We start from the raw sequence: 25,595 nt of genomic DNA on the forward strand, positions 1-25,595 counted from the left end.
ACTGCTAGTGTAGACATGGTCTAAGAAAGCAATATTATCCGTGCTTTGCACGTGGGAAATTGAAGCAAAGAAAGATTAACTGACTTGCCAGCCAGGAACTGAATCTAGGTCTATCTACAAATGCATTGTCACCTATAGTAACTACATTGTTTTATACCATCTTACTTTATCAGTTTAGGCCAGGGGATAATTTCCTCAAGAAAGATAAAAATTCCCATCTGAAATTAATTTTCCCACTTCAAGAATTATTCTGGGGGGAATTTTGTGCCACTGTGCATGCGCAGAATTTATGTTCCTTGCAGATTTCTTTGCTTCTGTGCAGAAAAAGACTTTCCGTTGGGGAAGCAAAGGGAAGTCGCAAGAATGGTCATGTGCCCCTTCCCAGCAGCGCAGGCATGTTGTTTCAGGCACCCGACACAGCTGCAGAGTGGTAAATCGCTGTGGGGGGAGAGAGGAACGGTGGGTGCTGGGGGAGACCTACCCCCATCTGGCAAACCCCCATGCATTTGAACCTCCCGCACCCAGCCCACCCCAGCCAGTGACACCAACTCTGCGCCGGGCTCAGCTTCTAGTCCAGGCTGGACTGGGGTGGGGAAGGAGCGCACTTCCCCTGCACAGAGTGGCCGGGGCCGGGGCCAGGGCCAGGTCAGACACCCTCACCCCCGCCCCGGATTCTTGTTCTCATTACTCCTCAGCTGGGGGGAGGAGTCTCTGTACAGAGAGCTGCTCCCATCTGCCCAACCCTGGGCATCTGGACCGCCCTGCTGAGGCCCACCCCTCAAGCCCCCACCCTGATGAGCCCCACCCCTATGCACATGGACCACCCCATGAGCTCTCTGCACCTGAACTCTCAGCCCACTGAACTCTGGCCAGCTGCACCCAGATCCCCCCTTCATGAGTTACTGAAGTCCTCAAATCATGGTTTAAAGACTTCAAGTTACAGAGAATCCATCATTTACACTAGTTTAAACCTGCAAGTGACCCATGCTGCTAAGAAGGCAAAAGACACCCCCCCACTCCCCAGGGTCTCTACCAAATTGGCTGGGGGGAAATTCCTTCCCGATCCCAAAGATTCTGGTGGTGGCTTTTTTTTTTGTTTGTGTGTTGCTTAGACTATAAACGCTTTGGGCAGGGAATGGATTTTATATATATAGCAAGATGGACACCTTTCAAAAGGGGTGCTCTGGTCAGATTTCTCTCTTTCATTGCTAAGACACAAGCTTACAAACAGTGCTATAAGATGGGCACCGTAAGTCAGCCGACAGAACAGACCTGAAAAATGAGAGCTAACACAAAATTACAATTTAAAGGACAAGTAGTAATCCTCTAAATACATGCATTAAAAGCTAATCTAGAAAGCCAATGAAGCAAAGAACTCAGACCTCACCGGATGGCAGTTGGAAGGAAGTAATAATACTTGGAGCAGCAGCTCCTTACATAATACCTCACCAACTGTTTAGTTCTGCAAGAGAGCACGCATGCAGCTCTAGTCAGATCTTTCCAAAAGATTCTGCCTGTGTGGCACAAAAGCCCCACAATTGTGAACTTGTACTGAAGAAACTCTGAAGGAGAAAACATCCCAAAAATACTCTGGTATCTTTCTGACAATTATTAAATTCCATCTTTAACTAGAATTAAAGCAAATTAATGAAATGGTAGCCCATTATTGTTTTCTCAGTACTTCATTTTAAATATATATGAAGAGCATACTGAGCGTACAATCAGTTTTACAGTAAGTCTTTTTTTACATTCAGTGAGGTGAAGCTGAAAGAGTTAATTTCAAGACAGAGTCCTGAAAATAATGAAATCTGGGGAATTATTTTTAACTATTGCTTAGATATTTTAGAGGTATCTATCAAAATAGAACAAGTGTTTGAGCAGCTAAAGTCCCTTCCAGTAATAAATATTGCACCATGTGCCACAAGCTACCAATTACAAAGATAGATTAGAAATCATTAAGAGATGGAAGCAGAGATCATTTTTAAAATGTACACAATACTGCAGATAATGCACATGTATTATTGAAATAAAGTTCAAGTGCAGAAGATGAAACATGGCACAAATCCAGTCAGAAAAGCACTATATAAAGTGGGGCTAAAATACTGGCTTTTTACAGATACCGCAGAAATTTAGCTCACTACTTTCCATAGATGGTTACCAAAATTACACATCCAGAAACAAATTTCAGTGCCTTAACATAACACAACCAATGACAGAATTATCTGTAAAATTAAAAATGAATGCAAACTTATTTGCTAGTTCAGAAAATGTTACTAGTTAGCAATATTTTTAGTTTTTTTTTCATACAGAGAAGTTACTCAAAAAGGACATCTGTAAAGATTTTTACTACTGCAACATCTGCTGCAAGGGAAGAACTCACTAGATCTCCTGCCATGTTGAACTTCCAACAAAATTGAGATACTGGCATGGAGTAGCTACTGCTGTTCTCTGAGCTCCTGCTTCTGGCATATTGAAAAATGTCAGCAGTTAAGAGAACCAGGAAGCATTCATAAACAAATTAATATTGAATTTTTAAGGAGATGACAAAAGTTATGTAATTAAGCGTAAGAGCAACAGAATTACTTGGATTCATCCCAAAACAGCCACCACCCTAGTAATAGGTGTGTCACAATATTGCTTGTTTAATATTCTACTGTTAAACTGAATGAAAGACTTTTCTAATATATTATTGAGCTACACTTATTACAGGTCATGTTCCCTCCTTTAAAGCAAAAATGAAACGATATAGAAAAAATTGCTCACTGTAATCAGTAAGACACAACAGAGTTAGACACATTTACCATAGTTTCAAAAAACAGCCAGTGTCAGTCGTTTTAAAGGAATATAAATATATACTCCTGAGGAGATTCTGTGCCAAAAAAATAAAAAATCTGCTCACAGTATTTTAAAATTCTACAAATTTATTTGTTAATAAATGTGGAGCCTCCATTACAGCAATGGGGAGCACATGGCTTTAAGTCATGTTCATCGTGTACCCAGTCGGTGCCCATAGTGACCCCCATGATAGCTGTTCGAAGTGTCTGGGGGAATCACACAGAAAAGACAAGTCCAGGATCTGCAAAAACTTTTGACCTTAAACTCAAAAGGAGCGGGATCTGTGCTTGTGGGCCTTCTGCACTTCGTCCTGCCTTGGAGCCTTCCCAGTTGGACTCCACACCTAGTACTTCAGCATCAGCACACAGTACACCACCCGGCACCATTCCCCCTTGCTTTCGGCACCACAGGACAAGGGGGCTTCGAGTAAAGGACCTGTGTTGGGCCACATGCCCACCTGAAGCTACATGGGGATACTGCTGTGGTTGGACCCCCTAGCCTCGCCAGGGATCTGACTCCCGGGAGCGGCAGGGGATCCCAGCCCCTCATAGGGCCACCTGTGCCCGAGGCAGCCCTGGCGCCCAAGGACCAAGTAGGCCAGCTGGCACCACAGATGCCAAGCCAGGCAATGGACCCGGTTAAGGCCCAGACCTCTATGGGCAAGCTCCCTCTAAAGCAGTGGAGGGTCCCTGGACCACAGGAATCAATCCCCAGCACCACAGCCTTGGTCTCCACTTAGAAGACCCAGGTCCCTAACTCCAAGGTTGCCACCTATGAGGCACAGGACAACTGAGTCATGATGCTGATCCTCATACCTGTGGTCCCACTGGGCCTCCCGCCAGTGATTGCCACAGTGCAGACCCCCGGCGTCGACCCCCGGCGTCAATCCCCCTTGGTGTGGAATCATTCCCAGTTGCGGCACCAGTCTCCGACAACCTTTCAGGCTGGCACCATTCCTCACCCTTTTCTTACTTGTCTTGGACGAGGGTCAGCCGACAGACTGAGGCATCTAAGGCTCAGCCCTGGTCGCCAGAAGGGCAGTGATCTAAGTTGGAGGAAAGATTCAGCTCCTCACCTAGGAGAGGCGAATCACCAACGCCCCGCGAGACTGGCATGGTGACGGGGTAGTGGCCCTTCCAGTGGCAGTAGTGGAGCCTGTGGGGTGTACCTGTCATGCTGGTCCTTTACTCCCACCACTCCTCTGAGGCAGCATCAGACAAACTGCCTCTGGCTCAGCTGGCACCAGAGCACTGTGCCGAGTCTGATGCGGGAGTGTCGCAGCGGACCCTGATGCCCAAGAACCGTCCCCTGGCAGGCAAGGGGAGCCGTTCCTCCCCCCATGGTACAGTCATCTCTGGACTAGGCAGTAGTGGGCCCCTTGCAAGTGAGCAGCCCCCACCCCCCATGACTTCAAAGAGCACCGGGCCCTGCTCTAAAGAGTGGCTGCTAACCTGAACTTGGAGGTTGAAGAGCGAGCGGGCACTTCTTCAGTGTCATACCCTCCACCACCCTGGCCCAGGTCACATTGCTCATCCACCCAGGGGTCCTGAAAATTGCCAAGTCTGTGTGGCAGACCTCCCTCTTCTATTCCACCTACCTCCAAGAAAGTGGAAAGAAATATTAGTCCTGGCAAAGGGATTTGAATATCTGTATACTCACCCTCCAGCAGGGTCCCTGGTAGTGTCTGCCATCAATGAAAGGGCCGGGCAGGGCCAGGCCAGTGGCACGCCCAAAAATAAAAACGCCAAGAGACTGGACTTGTTTGGCAGGAAAATTTATTCAATGGCCAGCCTGCAATTTTGGGTGTCTCACCATCAGGCCCTGCTAGGCAGGTACAACTTCAACTTGTGGGACTCCATCAGCAAATTCAAGGAGGGCCTTCCACAGGACCAAGCCCAGGAGTTTGCTACCTTAGTGGATGAGGGGAAAGCAGTGGCGAGAGGCACCTTCCAGATGGCCTGGGTTGCTACGGACTCGGCGGCCAGGGTCCTCACCTTTGCAGCTGTCATGAGGTGCAGATCCTGGTTACAGTCCTCCGGGCTGTCCCAAGAGATGCAGGCTACCCTTCAGGACCTCCCGACTGGTTAATAAAAGGCAGATCCCAGGATCAGGTATATTGTCCTCTCAACCTGGTTTGCTCCACCTGTTGTGACCTGGGTCTGTTAATAAATGAGACAAAGTCAATCTTAGTCCCAATGCAGCACATAGCGTTAATGGCAGCAGTCCTCGACTCTCCCCAGGCCAGAATTTTCCTCCCCGAGGCCCAGTTCTAGGCCATGGCAGACCTGATCTCGTGTAAACAAGCTCACCGTATCACCACCGCTTATACGTGCCTGTGGCTGTTGGGCAACATGGCAGCCTGTACTTACGTGGTTCAGCACGTGTGACTTGACCTCAGGCTGCTGCAGGCATTGGCATCAGTCTACATCCCCAACAGACACTGCACGGATCATGTAGTCAAGGTCCCGGACCACATTCTGTCATCACTTGCATGGTGGCAAAACCCTGCATTGGTGCTGGAGGGAGTCCTGTTCCAAGCCCCCCCCCCCCCCCTGTTGGTTATCCTAATCTCCGATGCTTCGGACCTAGGGTGGGGAGCCCACCTAGGCAGTCTCATCACACGATGTCATTGGTCCCACCTCAATTGTTCCCTACACATCAATGTCAGGGAGCTCAGAGCGGGCTGCTTGGCCTGTTACGTCTTCCTACCTCACTTAAAGAGCAGAGTGGTCCAGGTCCTGACTGACAGTACAGCAGCTATATTCTATATCAACAGGCAAGGAGGAGCCAAATTGTCTGCCCTTTGCCAAGAAGCCCTCAGGATATGTGCAACATGGCATCCATTTTTTAGCCACGCACCTCCCCTGGGCCAGGAACACTTTGGTTGATTGCTTCAGCAGGACCTTCTCATCTCACCACGAGTGGTCTCTCCATCTGAAGGTGGTCAGCATGATCTTCCACAGGTGGGGTACTCCTCCAAGTGGACCTGTTTGCATCCAGGCACAACAGGAAATGCCACATCTTCTTTCGGGGGTCAGACAGAGGCTGTCTGTTGGACACTTTTCTGCTCCTGTGGTTGGGGGCTCTAATGTATGCGTTTCTCCCAGTTCCATTGATCTATGTGAATATCAAGCGGGACAGGGCGAAGGTGATCCTCATAACGCCGACTTGGCCGCGCGAACATTCAGCACACTGCTGGACCTCGAGGCGTTTGCTCCAAAACAGCTATTGCTCCGGCCAGATTTGTTGTCCAAGAATCGTGGCACCCTTCTGCACCCAAACCTGGCAGCATTGCACCTGACAGTTTGGCTGCTGCATGGCTAAATGTGGAGGAGCAGGAGTGCTCAGCTGGAGTCCAGCAAGTCTTTCTGGACAGCAGAAAGCCCTCCATTAGAGTGACCTACATGGCCAAGTGTAGGTGGTTTATGTACTGGTCCTCAAATAAAGACATTTGGCCCAAGTGGGCCTTGCTGCAGTTGATTCTGGACTACGTTATGCACCTCAAGCTCCAAGGCCTGTCCCTTTTGTCCATTAAGGTCTATCTGGCTGCTATTTCAGCTTTCCATCTGCCATTCGAGGGCAGGTCTGTTTTTGCTCATGACATGATTGCTAAGTTCCTCAAGAGCCTCGAGCGCCTCTACCTGCACATCAGGGACCCAGTCTGAGAAGGCATAAGGTCAGTGACGTCTGATACACCAATGCATGAGTGCGGCACTCAAGGCACTGTAGCCAACCCTGCGGATATCGCTAAGGAAAAAGTCTCCAACTCTGCATGTGGGTGCACACACACTTAGAATGGAATGGACATGACCAACACATCTTGAACAGTTACCTACCTTCTGTAACTGTGTTTTTTCAGGGGACGTGGATCAGCATTCACATCACACTCCCCATCAGTACCTAGCCTGCACCAGGGAAGCTAATGATTCAACCAGCTGACCAAATTTGGTGATGAATGCTGGTCACGTACCACCTGAGGCACGTTGCACATATGTTAAGAAGATGGGTTTTTGAATACTGAGGATCAGTAGAGAGAGTTGTTCCTATACTCCTATATTCTCATGGCCACAGTCTGGGTTGTGAACTGTCAAACTACAAAGCTGATTTTCTAATTGGATTCTATGGCCTGCACTACATTTTATGTAAGGAAGAAAATCTGTATATAGTAATGTTTTTAAGTCTTTTCTTATAAAAAGAATGATAAAATGTCTTCTAAAATAACACGTCTGCCTGTAGAGACACTTTTGTTCATGTAGCAATAGCCATTTTACTTCTGAAACTTAAACCTCTTAAGTATTCAGAAAATATTGCATACATGTCATGACTGTGTAGTTTTTTCTTATTGGCAAGACTTCAATGCTGCTATCTCTTGGATTTGAAGGGTGTGGCAAAAGTGAAAGAAACTGTCTTGTGAACTGATAAGCACTGTCTGCCAGCTGAAAGGAAATACGTTGCTGTTAAAAGTAAAAGGCAGACTTACTGTTCCATGCATCATTTTTCCTTGTTCTGCCTTTGCTAGTAGAAGTGGCTTCTGTAATCTCAGTATAGTGAGATTTTGAAAGTAGTGCATAAAATGGAGAGAATAAAGCAAATGCCCTCCAATAATGAGAGCAATTACAGGCAACAGTTCTCTCATCTTCAGACTTCTCCTTGGTTCTGTAGTGTTCAAATAGTCCATCGAGTTAGGTGACTTAACTGTTTAAACATCCTTTTGTTCTACAACATTTAACAAATTAGATGAATTTTGTTTTGGAAGAGAACAATTTGCTGCATTTCTGTAAGAAACTGAGAACCAGGTTTAAACGCTAGTATGGAGGAATCTGTCATTGGATTTAGACCAGGCTGAGGTCTGAAACAATAAAGGGCTGTTAACTTTTTTTAGCTGTACAATACTGGTACTAAATTAATCCATTTTGAATCACGATAAAAATCCAACAGTATCATTTGCATGTTTTTCATTCCACTAGTTCAACTACCAGGCAGTACTTTCCTTAACATGTGAATGTTCAAGGTCCATGATCTGAGGTCAGCAGCATCGGAGCAGTAGAGGAGATGTCATAGGTCTAGATTAATAAAAAAGATAATGAATAGATATCTTTTTTTTTTAACATGTTGGTGTCAACTTATATTTGTTAAAATTCAAAGTCAAATCATTACTAAGAATATGGCCCATGTCAAAAGCCCTCTCCTTGCCACTCCCTTCTTTCTATCTAGTGCATACTGTACAAGCAAAGCAGTTAAGAGACATTTGTGTGTGTGTGTGTTTTGTGGGGGGGTATCTTGCTAGTGTCTAAAGAAATGGGTATGGGTTTTTTTTTTGAGGTAGGCTGATCCTTCTGCCTTTTGTTTTTGCTGCTCCCCAAATCTCTTCTTCCTCTGCTGCCAAGATAGAAAAATAATTTGGGGCTAGAGAGAGTGATTTGGGGCTGGAAACAGAAATACCCATTTCATGACCCCAGTTTGCAGCCAATAATAACATGTATCTACTCTAGGAAGATCAGAAAAGTTTTATCTTCCCTTGAAGTTCCGAGAGCAGCCTTGAGTGCGCTGCTCATTTTAAGAAAGCAGTGGTAGGGTGTCATCAGTAGAGTTTTGAAACAGTGGAGTTCTTCTGTGATTACAGTTGTCTCAGTGAAAACAAGAGTTCTCCAATATGTAGATCCCCTTTATGGCCAGAAGGGACAGTAAAGCAGGGTTTGCTTGCTCAGGAGCCCCACTGTGTCTGCCAAGGGATCCAAAGGCCAGAGCACATAGCTCTGAATCTGTTGGAACTCAGGTCTGGTTGCTTAACAGCCATCTGTGTGTCACTGCAGTAGAATAATGGCATGAAGCCAGAAAACATGGCTAGGCCACACTTGCTGTGGAAAGCGTATAGTTTATTTTAAAATCATCCACCTTTGGAAGAAGGTGACGTGCACCTAGAAGACCAGAGGTTATGTTTGCCCTAAGATGGGTACAATGTTTAACGCTATATCTTTTTTTAAAAAAAAGATAGGAAATTACATACAAAAACGCCCCACATTAAATGAATGTCATTAGGTTGCAAAGTCCAGCACTTGAAAGGAAGAAACACCAGAGTTACTATTGTTCATGCAACCTTAGTTCTGCTTCCTGGTGCATCAATGTTGTACATTTAACAAGGTCCTGTGGCCCTTGGAAAGCATTAAAGCAATGGTCCTGTGGAAACATGTACTTAAAGAGTGTATCATAATGCATACAGAAACAAAGGGAATTGGGGGAGCTCCTGACCTTAGTGGTATCCTTAGTGAGGAGGATGCCTGGTGCGTCTGGAAGCTAGTTGGGGAATGGTGAGAGAAAGGGCAGCTTGACTCTCTTTCCTGCTCTTTCACTGCCTCCAGCTTGCTGTCTTCGGGCCAGTGTTATAAGTACTGTGTACCTAACGGGTGGTTCTTTCCCTGTGCTTACACATTGTCAATTTGAATATGTTCTCTGGAGTGCTTCAAATAGACAACAGTAAAGCCCTTGTGTTTTCTTCAGAGAGGCTTTGTTCTTACCGTTTCTGCTGCTCCTTAGTTGAACAACTTAATATTGTGAAGGGTCAGTTTAATTTATAATAGAAGGATGCTAGTTACTTACAACCAAAATATCTACTCATCCTTGTTAATGGCAGTTATAGCCTTAAATGTGACTTTAATGTCAAATGTGTATTGTTCACAAGAAAAATTTGCAGTTTTCACCCTGGTTCTATGAGTCAGGATGGGTTCTTAACTGGTCATGATGCAGGAGAGGAATCTTAGATTTATACCTGTATAATCCATTGCCTTCATATTGTGCATTCAGTGACATCTGTGCAATCCGATTGCACAGTGTGTTTGCACAGCTGTAATTAATTGCAACTCAGTAAACATTTTTTTGAAAGGAATAGAATCCATGTCTCTTAGGTATATTAGCTATGTTGTGCAAAGAGAAGTAAAAAGCAGTAAAAACACCTTAGAGCGTCTTTAAAAAGTCTAACTAAATATATATACAAGGAACAGATCTGAGTAAGATTTAGTGCAGTTCTACTGTGAAGAATGGTTCTATCAGTTTTTTTTCTATCTCTACTCAACCTGATTCTCTTTTAGATCTGAAAATTGCTGTTTTCTTTCATTTTAGAGTGGGGGAAATCCTTTACATGAATGTTCATTTTGATACTGGTCTCATCATTTTTTACCTTTATTCAAAGGGGTGGATATGCTTAGTTGGGGTTCAGGAATTGTTGCGGGTATTTTCAGGGTCACCTAGATGCTTAAAGTGGACTGTAGTGATTTGGTGATTCTTAAATCAATCTTCAGTTCAGGCCAGCTGGCATAACTTCAATGCAGGTAGTTAATCTCTGAGACATAGTTTAATTTCTGTTTTACAATACTTAAAGTGCTCTAGATATGAGGTGCACAGGATGTTTTAAACATTAATAAACTAAACCTACCAATGACCCTGTAGCATGGGCATTCTCTCCACTTTAGACAAGTAATAGAGGTACAAAACACTGGCCATGTCTACATGGGGATAAAAGAACTAAAGATAAAATGTCTACACAGCAATTTTTAAGCCTGCATCGGAACCCAAGTCAGCTGCCCAGGGCGGTCTGCAGTCATGCTGAGGGGCTATTATCCCCATGTAGATATGCTCACTGTGGTCCCCTAAGAAGTCTGGGTTCTAACCCTGATGCTGCTACGAATCTCATGGTGTGCTTTAGCCACAGACCATCCTTCCCATGCTTGCTATAAGATACAGATAATAGATTACTACCACGGTACTGAACATTCAGCTTTGACTGTCAGTAATGAGAGGGATCAGATTGCTTTTTGTTTCTAGTTATTGGTTTTATCAGTGGCTTGCTGTATCTGGAACTATCTATTAGGCAGCCATAAAGAAATATCATAGTGACTTCTTATAGCAGCAGCCAAAGTTCCCAATTTGTACTGGAGCTCTATTGTACTAGGCGTGTCACAAATATAGACACATGGACAATTTAGTTCTCTAACCAAATTGGCAAAACTTTTTGCACCTTTGGAAGCATTTTATAAAATCTTCGAAGCCTTGTTTTTGAGTCATGTCTCACTGTAGGTGAACTACAAGCTCTGGTAGCTGACCACACTTCCATTAGGAGAGGATTTCTGTTTCAAATCAAACCCAGGAGACATCTAAAAATCCAGAAAATGTAATCGCTTCTCTGGGTGGGGTGTGGGAAGTATTGTCAAGTCAACAGAGTGAACAAGATGATATTTGGACACTGCTCTCAGAAGGAATCTTGTGAGAGTCTATGATACCCAGTTTTAATAAGGCTTGGAAGATGCATCCAGCTTTTGGTTTTATTAGATCAGCCTGTATCGGAGACATTTTGGAATGGTTGTTTTCTTGCATTTCTGTTTGCTAATCTTTGGTGAATTGACTTGAAAGCCGTATGGGGGGGAAAGGCCATTCTGTGAAGTGCCAATGATAGCAGTTAGTTTCAAGATTGTTCAGCTTTGGAGGATCTGCAAGGCAGCCATACGGAGTGTACTGCGTACTTAATTAAACATTGTTCTGAGCAGAAGTTTAGCTTTCTCCCTATTGCCTGTGTGTGGACGGGGTGGTTTGAGTAGTTAACCCATGTTTTATAAAATTTATATCCTTCCTCTTTTCTTAAATATATATCTTAAAATAGGGTAGCTGATATCCCACGTCCAGCTTCTTTTTAAGAGCAGGAACACAGTACAGTCAAAGCTGTTTTATCTGGTGTTGGAGTGGGGTGCTGGTAAGTGAAAAATACCCAGTTAACTAAGAGGGAGGGAGTTCGGGTGCAGGAGGGGGGTGCTGAGCTGGGGGTTATGGCGCAGGATGGGATGTAGACCGTGGGCTCTGGGAGGGAGTTTGGGTGCGGAAGGGAGCTCAGGGCAGCGAGTGGAGATGTGGGAGGGGGCGCAGGATCCAGGGGGGTGCTCACCTCGGGTGGCAGGCTGTACTGGCTGCTCCTAGGCGGAGGTGCGGCTAGGCGGCTCTGCGCACTGCCCCCACCCCACCTCAAGTGCTAGCTCCGCAGCTCCCATTGGCTGGGAACCACGGCCAATGGGAGCTGTGAGGGCAGTGCCTGTGGGTGGAGGCAGCACACAGGGTCGCCTGCTGCGCCTCTGCCTAGAAGCAGCTGAGACGAGGACCTGCCCACAGTGAGCACCCCCTGGATCTGGCACCCCACACCCTCTGCTGCGCACCAGTCTGCTGCCAGCCTCGTGCTAACTGGGCTAGAAACTGGAATTTCAATGAATATCCGAAATGCCGGTTTATAGAGCTTTCCATTTGGTGAAGTGCCAGATAAAACAGCTTTTACTGTATATTGGGAAGTTGCCGGAAGAAGGGAAGCAGAGAGGTTGGAAGATTAGCCAGTCAAGGCTTTGGAGAAGATTAGGACCTGTTCTACACTTAAGTTTTTCCGGCATAGCTACATCTGTTTGGAATGTGAAAAAAATTCACAGCCCTGACTGTCATAGCTATGCTGGCAAAAGCCCAAGTGTAGCTGAAGTTGTATTGGCAAAAAGTCATTTAGCCAGAATAATTTATTTCATTGAGGGAACTGGTATGTGCTGTACTGGCAAAATAATTCTTTCGCCAGAATAAGCTGCATCTACACTAGGAGACTTTTCCGGCATAATGCTGTTGGCAAACTCTTTCCTGCTCTTATTCACAACCTCACTCTTGCAGATGTTCTTTTCAGGGGAAGAGATGGAGTGCATGAACTCCAGCCGCCTTATGCTCATTCTATTCACTGTCTTAACAGGTACGGTCCTTCAGTCAGTATTTCTCTGTGCAAATAAAGCTTTGTGGCATTGCATTAGAATGCATTGTGCAGCTAAGATTTTAAGAACTTCCTTTGGTTAAAATACTCTGCCTCCATAAACAACAACAACAACATGGCTGAAAAGAAATACCTGAAAGACAGGGAAATTGAGAACTGGGAAAGTCAAAAGCAAGGCTGTAGCTGCATGTTGCCGAACTTAATACAACCAGTGATCTAAGACTATATCTCAAATGATACAAGCATGCTTAGTAATTAATTTAATATGTAAAGGCTTTACCACCTTGTATCTCAGTACTTGGCCATAGCTGAACTGGAATTTTGGGCCTGATCCTGGTCTGTGCTACAGATGTTTTTTCTACACTGTGAGCACAGGGCAGCCCTAAAGCTGGGGAGATCCTCTCATGGCCAGCTGCCCCAGCATAGAGAAGTCCTTTGGATTGTCTCCGAGTCATGCCGCATAAATTGTGTGTGACTGTGCACACTCTGGTGTAAGGGGAAATGACTGGGAGAAACCAGACATGACTGGAGCTTTCTTGTACCCTGACCATTCCCTACTGTTGTATCCATCTATTGCTGGCTTTAGCATATGGTGCAAGTTAGAACAGTCTCTAGGACTGTTATAGCTAACATTAGGGAACTAGACCTGCATATAATTGATGAAGGATTGGGGAAGTGCAGTGGTGGTTTAAGTGACCTTTATCTGCGCAAATTCCCATCCTTCTCCACCTTGAGTTGCTCTTTGGATTTCTCAGTAACATACAAAGATCTGGGCCACTGGCTGCAGGCATTTAGCTTCTATTCTGTCAGATCCTGCAAGTAGCTAGGCACCTTCAACTCCTGTTAATTCGAACGGGAGTAGACGGTGTTCTGCATATTTCAGGATTGAGCTCACGTTGCTGAAGTTGAAGGCCAACGTTTATCAGCTTTACCATTTAATTTTTTCATACTGTTCTTGGGAATGTTCAGAATTATTGTATGAAGTTACATTTTCATTTTGTTCTTCCTGGATTGCTCGAGGTGATATCTGAGGTGGTATTTACATACAACTGCTTCCTGCTTTTAGAAAGATTATTTTAAGTGACTGACTCTAAAAATATATGAAAACACATCCTCAACAAGGAGATGTAGACTTAAATAATTTAATTCTAGAAATAAAGGCTTTTCTGTTAATGAGGAACCTATAAACTTGGGCAGACTTAACAACTTCCAGCATTGTTTGTTTACACAATACCCAAAGCCATATTACCCTGCTAGATTTTTTGCAGTGTGTACTTCTGCTTATGTCTTCAATTTGTCATCACAAATGCAGCACAGCATTATGAGCTCTCTGGAAGGAAAGGGAGAACTTTGGATAGGTAGTAGAAGTGTGACTGTAAGCCCCTTGGGGCAGGGGACTGTCTTTATTCTGTGTCTGTACAGCACAATGGGGTCCTGGGCCATGACTAGGGCTCCTAGGTGCTACAGTAATACAAATAACAACAATATCGGACATACTTTACTGGAAATTCTTCCATTCTGGAAGGCTTTATGGCAACTTAACAGCTGCTAGCTTCTTAAAAGTATTTTAGATTGCACTCCTGTACAAACTGTCCTTATTCTGCTTTGCTAAATGGATTTTTTTTGTGTAGAACATTAGTGGTAAACCTGTATCCACAACTTTAAGGTGGATTGAGGCAGGAAGGAATTAACTTGACAGCCATGGAGCTGACGGAACTGAGTAGAACATTTGGAAGGCAGTATTTATAGCTCGTAGATGGTGATGCATCATATCACAAAGGTGGCCTGGCTCATACTTGACTTCTGAGCCTGCAATAGGGTAAAAATTCTTTACAGCCTAAGAGGGAGTTCCACTAAACTTGTGCCAAGGAGCAAAGACCCCTATCCCCTGGAGGAAGAACCTTCTCAAATGATATCTTCAGGGAAGCAGAATTGAAAGCAAGTTGCTTTCCCTTCCAAGGTGGGTTCCTGAGACCGTCTTTCCCACATGTGTACGGTGGGAGTGAATGGGAGGGGTGATCTTGGGACTTAACGTGGAACAGGAGCTGGAAGATATCAAACAAGCACCAGCAAGCCCATACTTCACTGCCACAGTACACAGGAACTCGGATTTCATCTCTGCTATGCTCATGGCAACATTATCAAGTCTGCACATGAACAATCTTGGAAGGGGAAGGGTAGATGGTTCCACTGGAAAGTCATAAAAGTTTACAAAATTCAAAGAACTAATCAGTTTCCTAAATTTGATTAATATCAGTGGAAGAGAGAGAAACATTTATTCTAGCTGAAGGGTATTATTTCCAAAGAACTGATGGACAGAAAAGTAAATCTCAGAAAAAAATATGCATCACCTACCTAGTTTCTGTGAACAATACTAACATAATGCAAGGAGCTTAAAGAGAAGCTTCTCATGAAGAAAAGCTCTGCTGAAGATCTCTTCAGTCTCATCCTTAGGCCAGTTGTACATTCAAACTTTTTTGCCAATGTAGCTACACCTCTACCCTGATATAAAGCTGTCCTCAGGAGCCAAAAAATCTTACTGTGTTATAGGTGAAACCGCCTTATATCGAACTTTTTTTTTATCCCCTGGAGTGCGCAGCCCTGCCCCCTCAGAGCGCTGCTTTACCTCATTATATCCAAATTTGTGTTATATCAGGTCGCGTTATATCGGCGTAGAGGTGTATATTGGTCAGGGTGTAATGAGGTCTGATTTTGAGACAGAACTGTACGGGCAAAAACCCTAGCGTACATGTGGTTATACAGGCAAAACTACACTTTTGCAAACTTACTTTGGGGGTGAAGGTGAGGAGGGCTCAAATAAATTGTTTTTTTGCCAGCATTGTTTTGCTAGTATAGCCTGTCCACATGTGAAGCACTTTGCTCGCATAATATTTTGGTATATCTAAACCGGCAAAGCCTTTCAAGCATAGACCTGGTCTTAGTGGAAGGTATCCCTATGGATTTTATTTACTTCTGCCCTGATCAGTGGCAAGGAACACAATGACCAACATGGATCTAAGCACACGGATCAAACTATTTGTCAGTTTCTGACCCCTTCCAATGAATTAGCTTCTTATGATATTCTCTCTGTATGAAAGATGCACATTCATGCTCATCTTACTCCAAATGTGATGAGAAATAGTACAAGGCATGTAATAAGAGCAGGCTTTCATTTTGTACCTGTGACTCTGCCAGATTCCATAGTGTCCTGATCCTGGGGAAGATTTGACAGCAAGATTGAGAGTTGGAAAATTCCATCAGAATTTTTAGCCTTCTAGAACCAGAAGAAACAGAGCTTCGTGATTATCAGATTGCTTCCTAAAGGGGAACAATTTGGCAAGCTGGGATTATCACACAATCATATTTCTTTGCAAGTTAGACTGTACATTTTAATAAACTGTTGGATTTTTTTCATAATAGGAGGAATGCTGCTTTTTAAAAAGAAAACCAGAACCTGTGACCTGCATCTCCAGGGTTTTAGAGAAGTAGAAACCAGAGAATTTAAAAAAAAAAAAAAAGTTTAGTTTCTTAGACATTATACCTCCTCTTCTGCGTTCTGTCATACGTGTTCTATTTATATTGGCATGGACTGAAACTGTGGTAAATGTCCTGTGCTTCATTCTTTGGTCCCAGTAGTACTAGAAACTGATTTTCTGAGACACTTTGCTTATAGAAAATACATTCCTGGTTAGCAGCATTGGGGTAATTGACTTTTGGTGTTTAGAAACATCTTGTGAAAGAGTAATTACATTTTGATTATAGAACTGTATTCCAAATATATTACATTTATAATCTAGCATGAATACATTTAATTCAGACTGAAATTTAGAAGGAATATCTCAGATGCCATGAGTATGAGCGGGGGCGGGGGCGAGGGATAGCTCACTGGTTTGAGCATTGGCTTGCTAAACCCAGGATTGTGAGTTTAATCCTTGAAGGGCCATTTAGGGAACCAGGGTAAAACTCTGTCTGGGGATTGGTCCTGCTTTGAACAGGGGGTTGGACTAGATGACCTCCTGAGGTCCCTTCCAACCCCTGATAGTCTATGATTCTAAATCTTGCATTTCAGTAGCTGTTAGAGTTTTAAAGGACACATAATAATCTGAATTTTAGAATGTTTTTTAAAGTATCAGTTTAAGAACTGCTTTAATATCTAGGATTAATGAAGTTAATACTGTGGAAAACTACTGCCCAGATCCTTTGCATTTGTGTTTCTTGATAAATATATTCGTATCGATTGACTTTTGACCAGGAGAGCAGCTAGTTGTTTACTGACAACTGTTTATGTTGCTTGGAGAGGCTTAAGAGCTTGAGTTCCTCTGGAGCTTGTCAAGAAGGTGATAGTGTGCATGGCCGTACATCTGGAACATTGTGTAATAGCAGGAGGAGTTAGGCTTGGAAAGAGGGTTTGGAGAAGTAAATAGAAAAGATTGTAGCATGGAGGCACATTTACTTTACATCATGAGGCATTTGACTTTTTCCAAAAATGTACCCCAAAGCTAGAAGCTGTTTTTTTTTAATTCTATTGGGAGTCTTTTCTTGCTTTTAACAAGTTGATAGGGAAAGGTTGCTAGCTTCATCTAGCCACGATATGGTTCACAGGTCCATTTCAAATAGTCTTGTTAGTAGGTGGAGACAGCTCCCTTCTTTGAACTCTTGTGCACCTGATGAAGAGAGCCTATTTTAATTCATTTGGACTGCTTCCCTTGAGAGATTCTTCAACACCACACTGCTATGTCCGGTCACTGAAGGGAAACGTATTGAGCAACTGTTCTCTGAAGTGCAGTATGCTGGAATTCCAATAACCGAATGAAGCAGAATACTGTGCTTCCAAGCATTGAGCCTGGAGCTGTGATATCTCCCGCTGTTGCCTTGTCCGATCTCCTGAGAGTAGCAGGGTCTAGGCTGGCCAGTTCTAGACTGATGGGAGTTCCCCCTCCTCCACCCCAAGAGGAAGCAAAACCAAGGTACTTCAGGAAATGGTGTTGGTGATTCAGTAGATCACAATCTCTGAGGCCAAACAGATTTTCTAGCATGATTGATGCTAGGCAGGTCTCTTTTGTGAGACCGAAAGTAGAAGTCTTGACAACTTGTGGTACAAGTCTGGGTTTCAGATGGCTCTGAGGAAGACCAGTGTTTTGCAGATAAGCTGCACGCTATTATTGGTCTGGTAGAACAATATTATAATCTTCTCTCAAACAGTCTCTTCCCATGTTTCATCCTCATGGGTCACCATAATATGCAAGTGATCTGATGCAAATGCCGGGAAGGCAGCTGGAGTGCCAGTGGAAAGAAATCTCATGCTGAGGCTGACTGGTTCTGGTAGGGAAATTTTGAAGTTCTATGCCATGGCTGTACCAAAGGGGAAGAAGGATTTCTTCGCTTCAGCTGTAGCAAATGCAAAAATGTGCATCAGCTGAACGGTTCCAGATGGTCGCTAGCCTTTTTAGTCCAGGTTGTCTCCACTTGGTAACAGCCAAGTATTCAACATTAGTGGAAGTATTTAAGTTGCTTCATGCGTAAGAATACTTTGATCCAGAGTGAATGTCTGGGGAGCTTCAGAAAGCTGGACCCTTGTTTTTTTTTTTTTGGCTGGCACTGAGCCTTATATTGAAGGGAATTTTTGTTATCCCTCTCTGAGGGCAATGAGTAAGTATTGCTTAAGAGGATGATGATCGTCCTCTACTCAAGAAACCATCTCTTGATTTTAATGTCTCTACAGTCTCTTTACTCTCTTGAATCTCCTTTTTGGAGAGAAGGTTATCAAGGGTTTGTAATGAGGCAGCTTTAGTTGTACATCAAGTTTCGGGTTTGTGACCCATTCAGTCTGGTGTTAAACTTGTCTGTGATACAGAGCTTCTTAGTATTAGGTGATCAAGCTTCTGTGTTGATTCTCTCATGCTATGTGTTTGTCAGGTCACTGAGACAGTAGATACATTCTACTGCATTGCCTCCAATGTCCAGGTGACACCCAGCTCTCTCTCCATTTTGTCAGGTTCTGCCATTTGAATGTCTTGGGGGGAGGCCCTGATCCTGCACTGCTGCACCCCCACAGAGCTCCATTCACCTCATTGCTTCACCTGTGTGGACCATAATGCAAGACTAGGGCTCTTGGTGTGTGAGTGCAACTCCGGTATGGATGGCGGAGGTTATCTGACAGACTCAGCCCAGAAAAGACTCAGATATGAAATGAGGAGTTGGTAATATTTATACAGAGTGTTTCATCCCTGAATCACAAAAGAAGGTCAGCATTGTTTTACAGATGGGAAATGGAGGCACAGAGGTGAAGTGACTTGTGAAGATTGCCTCATTATAGAAGGAGTTTGTCTGCTGTGTGTTTAGATGAACCTGAAGTTGCACTGGTGGAAATCTTTCAGCAACTTCCCTAATATGGACCCAACTCTAGTTCTTGGATCAAAGGGCATCAGATGAATTTTTTAAATGTGTATATAATTATATTGTGCACCAGAGTTCTACTTGAATTCTGTGTTCTCGTATGGCAGCCCAGACTGGTTGATGTCTCCTTCCAGCCGGTGGAGCTAGGAAAATGGCTTTTGTTTCTGTAAAGGATTTGCTATCTGTCAGTCTCTCATGGGCAAAATAAAACTTCTGCTAACTGCTCTGAGGCCCAGGCTATTTTCTTTCTCTTTCAGATTCTAAAACTCGGTGTCAACTCTCTTCTTCCAAAATATCTAAAGTATTTACACTATAGACTAATTCTCTGCCAGAGACTATCTTGGAGTTACAAGAATACAAAACAAGTGAGTGTCACTGTTTTGTGACCAGATGACAGTTTCACAGAAATCTTAAGACTTCAGATATTCCTGAGCAAAACGCACACTTTTTGTATCTTAGACATAAACCACTGGAAATAGAAATATGAATGGCACTTTAATTATAAAATAGAGAACATTTGCATTGTGATAGTCAAGTGAAATAAGACTGCCTGCTTGGATGCAGAAGTCCAAGGTTAAAATTGATTGATTTTTTTATCCACAGACTAAATATAATACAAGTTTTCCTATTCTGTCTTGCCACTGTGCCTCATCCTTGACCTTGAGTGTCCACTCCCAGGCATGAGTAGGCAATTCATTCTTCATGACCACCTAATCCTTGGAATCTGAGGTGGTTTTTGCTCATTGACACCTGCTTGCTGGGTACTGGCAGGACACTCCAGCTTGTTTCACTTAAGGTATCCGATCCATTAGACTCAGAGCTGTGTGTGTACACAGCTAAACCCCTGATGGTAGGGACCATGACACTTAGAAGTGCTTGCCATACAGTGAAATACCTTCACCGGGAGCTATCTGCCTCCTGGCTGGGTGGAAGGTGGCTTGGGGGTTCCTTCCACTACTGTTTCTGCTTCCTGCAAAGCAGGTGAAGGAGGCTCCCAGCTCCTGCTGTTGGCACACTTCTTTCTGAGGCTCTCCTCCCTTTATGATGGTGCTGCTGCTGCAATCTGGAAAACAGGTGGAGAGAGTTAAGGGAAGGAGACATTTTTTGATGGATTGGGTGGGAAGCTATAGCAAAAAAACAAAACACAACACCTGGAAATGTAGTTCATTTCTCATGTCACCAGACTCAGTTTGTAGGAAATTGGACAGACAGGGGTACACTACAGTAGTGCACTCGAAGTGGGTCTCTACAAAAACGCACCGGATAATCACTGGGTTAAATCTGTCAGTCAACTGGAATACCATCAGTTGGTCCTGACTGTCACCATATTTACTTGAAAGTACCAAAAAGGAAAATTTTAATCTAGTACTTTTAAAAAGAAATATAGACTTTAGTTATTATGGTTCACTCAGTGTTTTACCATCATAAGACCATTAATTATGTCCAGCAAGGGGATACAAAGAACAGTTCTCATCAGAATAGGGAAACCGGTTTATATTCCTCTTCAGCGGCAGTGATGAGGCACAGGACTTCCCTGAAATCTCAGAATAACCACTGAACCCATTTTCATCCACCAAATATTCCTTTCTCAAAAGCCTGGATTTCCTCCTCCCTCACAATATCTAGCTTAGGTTAAGATTATAAAAAAATAATATTCAAACAACTTTCACTGTGGCTCATGGGAAGCCCTGAAGGCAGTCCTTGAAATAGTGTTCCTGACGTGCCACTTAAAGCCTGTCCCTAAGGTGGCGACACTGATAATACTGGTTTATACTTTGTGGCAACCTAGTAACAGTCCCGTACAGAGTTTTAAAAATGCGGCGTTTCTTAGTCCCATTAAAGGAGCTGAAATCTTTGTGAAACCTGCATGAGAGCCCATATTTCTCACAGAAATACGCATGTAGACAAAACTCCACCACTAACCCAATTTAAGAGGCAGACTACAGGACTTCCTATTCCATGTACCAACAGATGAGTGCATGGGATTTTACAGGCAGATACAGTGATGATGTCCTGGCCCTGTGGAACTTGCAGCCTAAACTTGGACACAAAGGACAGAAAACCACGGAATAATAAGAGAGTGGAAAACATACAGGTGAAGCAGTGAGGTGAATCCTGGCCTGGGTAAGATGATAGAGATCTTCTGTCTCAAAGCCAGCTGCTGCAGCAAGAGCAGCCAGGTAGAGAGACAAGATGATACAACATCTGCCTGCTGCAGGTTTTGCACCTTTCTCTGAAGCAGCTGTTGCTGGCCACTATGAGAGACAGGATGCTGGACTAGATGTTATAGTTCCTGCTCTAAAGAGTTTACAGTCTGTCTTTGTTCTGTTTTTGAACAGCTCCTAGCACAGTGAGGACCTGGTCCATGACTAGGGCTACTAGGCTTTATGGTAATAAATAATAATAGACAGGCCTTGGTGTGATCCACTATGGCAATTTCTGTGTTCACCAAAGAGAGAGGCTTTGCCTCACGGCCACATCTAAATGCTTTCTGTAAGACTGTCACACCTACGCATGGGAGCACCCAAATGGCCTCCAGCATGTGAGAAGCAACAGACAGGCTAGTTGTTGGTCACCGCAGCACTGTCTCTTGAAGCCCTCCTGTAGTTTTGCATGGCTGGCTAGGAGAAAAGTCTCCAGTCACTTTTCCACAAGCACCCAATGCTTCAGATTTGGTTGACTGACAAGAAAACATGGCTATCCCAGTGGCTGGACTGTGATCTTATTCTGACTTAATGAAATGTTGTTGGGACTATCTGAAGATATCCTTCTTGTTCTGTTTTTGGTGATTGTACTGGCTTTCTACTTTTGGGTTTTTTTAGTTTATCTGTGACTTGGTTGTATGTTTAGTTTTGTTCTCAAGTGCAATATAAAATGTCACTCTTGCACCCAGTTTAAAGACTCAGAACTAAGACTAAATAACTATCTTAAAGACAAGTATACATTGTAATGCTGTGGTCTACCTTGTGTGAAATCTAGATGTGGTCATTCAGGGTAACACTAGTCTAGTCTGCTGCTGCCTGCTGTCTGAGACTGGAGATGATGATTTTGGTTCCTGGTTCCCTTTGAAGCTAGTAGAGAATAGCCTGATCAGGCTAGAAACACATACAGTTGGGCCATGCATCCTACCTGCATCAGATGTGCTTTGCTCCATATATTGGCATGATCTTGTTTAAGTTCATTGCAGTGATAGACTGTCCTGAAGACAGTTCCCTTTTTGTTTTCCCAGATATTGATGATAGCACTTCTACTTGCCCTGGACTTCTAGACTTTACCCCCAGCCTGCTGCATGACTACACAGTTGGAAATTCACATAATGCCAACGCTTCCTTTCACTTTAGGGGATGCTTTGTGGGGAAACTCAGAGGTTAATTTTCCTGCCTGGCTGGCTCCTTCCTGTCTATTGCTTATAGGAGCAGATGATTAGGCCCTGGCCTTTAATGCACAAGTTATACTGTAACTAGTAGGTGAACAGAAGTTAAGCTTTATTTTCTGATAACAATGTATTAATGCATAGCATTGCCACATAACTACCAGTGTTAGTGGGGGGGAGTGTGGATGATCTGCTTTTTGAGGAATGAGGAGGATTAGTCTTTGGCAATAAGTAAAACAACTTGTTTACAATCTTTCCTTTCCTTTCTTTTTTTTTATAGAACTATAGAGCAGACCCAGAAGAACTGTTCACAAAATTAGAACGCATTGGAAAAGGCTCATTTGGTGAAGTCTTTAAAGGAATTGATAATCGAACACAGCAAGTGGTTGCTATAAAAATCATAGACCTTGAAGAAGCGGAAGATGAAATAGAGGACATACAGCAAGAGATAACTGTCTTAAGTCAGTGTGATAGTCCTTATGTAACAAAATACTATGGATCATATTTAAAGGTAATGTATACCGTTGCTCCAAGTTCACTGGGAAAGTCTTATCCTGTCTTTTAATTGTTTTGAAAGCCGCAATTTAAGAAAACTCAAAGTTAAAGGAGCACTGTCCTGTCAACTTGAATTTTTTTGGAAAAAAGACTAATAAGTTTTCTGGCAGTGGCTCGAGCACCTTATCAGTGTTTTGCTGTGGATCTTTTTCAGTGCTTTTATTCAGGTTTGCTGCTGCTGCTGCTGCTAATGTTTTTTGAAGGGTCTTTTGGAATGTCCCAGAGCCACAGTTAAAAAAAAAAAAAAAGTGCTGGGGCTCGTGGGCTTCCGCCCACCCCCAACAACTTTGGGTTGTCTACAGGTGTCTTCCCTTTCGTTGACCTTGGCAGGCAGCACCACAACATTGAAACTTGTGGTTCTTCCCACTTCCTCTATCTCCCAGTGAGTGATGCTCCTGCCTGTCCCCCTTCACCCCCCTCACCCCCCCAATACCTGTCTCTCTACCTGGCTGCTCTTGCTGCAGGAGTTGACTTTGAGACAGAAGATCTCTACTATCTCAGCCAGGCCAGGATTCTGGCTCCTGTGAAGGAAGCTGGGCAGAGGATCTCTCCTGCTCCTACTGTTGCACTTGGCCTCTGGGATTCTTTGCCCCATATAGGGGTCTCACGTTCCATAACCCTGTAGGGGCTCTCTCAGTTGTGTTCTTTCCGTCCCCAAGCCACTTGTTCATTTGGTCTGGTGCTCGGGAAGAAAAGATGCCCTCATAGGCAAAATTTTGATGCTCAAGAAGCTCTGCAGATACAAGTAAATACTAGCCAAGGTTTTAGAAAGTGTGTGTACATGAGTAGTGCATGGGTGCTGTTTTCAGCTAGTGCGTGAGACAGGAAGTGACCATTAGCAAAACGGCAGAACTGTCTATACACAAAGTGCTGTCAAATGCACAAAATAAACAAACTAGAGGAAAGTTAGAGAAATCTCTCTTCTGCTTAGTTTTTAGTTTTACTAAATGTTACTTAGTGACCTATGATAGGTACAAAATTTTTAGACAGAAATGTGATTGTTTGTTTCTAATGTTACCAAGGTCGTTTTTAAGACTGAAGCCATTGGCAGCATTCTAAAGGAGTGCTCTTTTTAGTAAAGCCAGCAGGTTAGCTCAGACTCTGTTTAGGGCATTATTGAAATTCAGATTGTTCCAAAGACAGTAACTGGCTTCTTCTAGATCTTGCATTATTGTATGAGCTCTATCTCTTTAAGAGCGTTAATATAGGAGCAGGTTACTTGGAGAACTAGTTCTTATGTAGTGTTCCGGTTATTTCTTTTGATTTAAATTGCCAAAACATCCTAATCTAACTTACCTACTAAATGCCTATGGCTTTTAAAAATCGTATATGCCACGGAGCTGATGCTCGGTTTGACCCAAAGATAAAACCATGGAGGCTTTATTGTTTCCTTGGCTGTTCACTTTTCCATGGGCTTGTTTCCCCCATCAGAAGTGGATACACAACGTCAGTGATGGTTGTCTTCAGCTGCCTTGTTCTTAAAGAGTGTAGTTGCTGGTGTATGGCAATAAGCTTCCGAGCTTGCCTCCTCATGCTCTATTGTCTTAGCAGCAGCAGATTCTTCCCCAACTGGCTGTGAATCCAGCCAGGAAAGCCCCCATTAGAGCAATTTTATGGGTACTGGTATAGCAATCTACCCCCAGTTCCTTATTTCCCCAAACTTACCTATGTCTTGAGTGTCATCCAGCCGTGAATCTGCCATACTTAGTCTTCTGAGTTTTAGGCACCCAGAAGATCAGATGTTTGCCCTGAAGAGCAAACAGATAAAGATAAGTGTGCTGGTGAAAATACTCTACTTTTGAGTCCTGTGTCAGATTTCTCCATGATGCATAGTTTTCACAAACTCTAAACATAGAAATAATTTACTTTAAAAAAAAAAAAAAGTTAGTTTTGTAAGCCATGAATATACATTGAGTTTGGAAAGATGTATATTTTTGTACTAATGCTATTTTTTTTAAAGTAGTTATTAGGGAAAAAGCATACCCCAGATCTGGGAAAGCTAAATATGATTGATACTGCATGAGATTTTTTCTTTTAAATGTAAACACACCCATAACTGTTGAAGTAGCCTTGAAGGGTCTAACTCAAGCTTATCCTAAACATTGTTATTCAAGTCTTTCACATGTTAGTATCTTCCTCTTTTCACACAGTAGTATAAAGGGGGGGTCTTCCCTCAATGCTCTAGCAGTTGTAAACTTTTTGCTGGAATTAGCTTAATATTTTTATTCCAAAAATTGCTGGCAAATACAGAACTACTGTTGCAGCAATATTTTCCTTTCCAGCATGAGTGCCTTCAGTTTTCCATTACTATAATGACTCAGTAAATTCTAAAGTCTTTAAAGATTAATCCTAGCGTAATAGCTGCTTTTCAGACTTCCTAAATTCTCTTCAGGAAAAAATAAACTTCTCTGTATTGTCTGGAGGGTTTTTTGTAGTTTGGTTAATGTCTAGCTCCTTGAGAAATTTCTGTAAGAATGGGGTCAACAAAGATTTTCCTCACCCAGCTTGAATAGCATGATCAGTGGCTTCATGGTCTGACTGCTGCCTGCAGTTAGATGAGTAAATACATCTATAGATGTGTGAGAGAGACCTTAAAGGGACTCTGTCAGTACAATTTTTGTTTAAAATTAACACATTTCAGAAGAAAAACTCTGATAGGAC

At 43.4% G+C, this 25,595-nt stretch overlaps 1 protein-coding gene across 1 annotated transcript in view; it reads left to right on the plus strand.

Annotated features, from left to right (window-relative positions):
• Positions 1-25,595, plus strand: part of STK26 (serine/threonine kinase 26) — a 57,597-nt gene that overhangs the window by 11,536 nt on the left and 20,466 nt on the right. Inside the window, exon 2 of the mRNA XM_050964978.1 lies at positions 22,660-22,890. Within this exon, the coding sequence (XP_050820935.1) occupies positions 22,660-22,890 (231 nt within the window). The remainder of the gene's footprint in view (positions 1-22,659; positions 22,891-25,595) is intronic.

The sequence above is a fragment of the Gopherus flavomarginatus genome, chromosome 8, assembly GCF_025201925.1.
Source record: "Gopherus flavomarginatus isolate rGopFla2 chromosome 8, rGopFla2.mat.asm, whole genome shotgun sequence".
NCBI classification, from domain to species: Eukaryota; Metazoa; Chordata; order Testudines; family Testudinidae; genus Gopherus; species Gopherus flavomarginatus.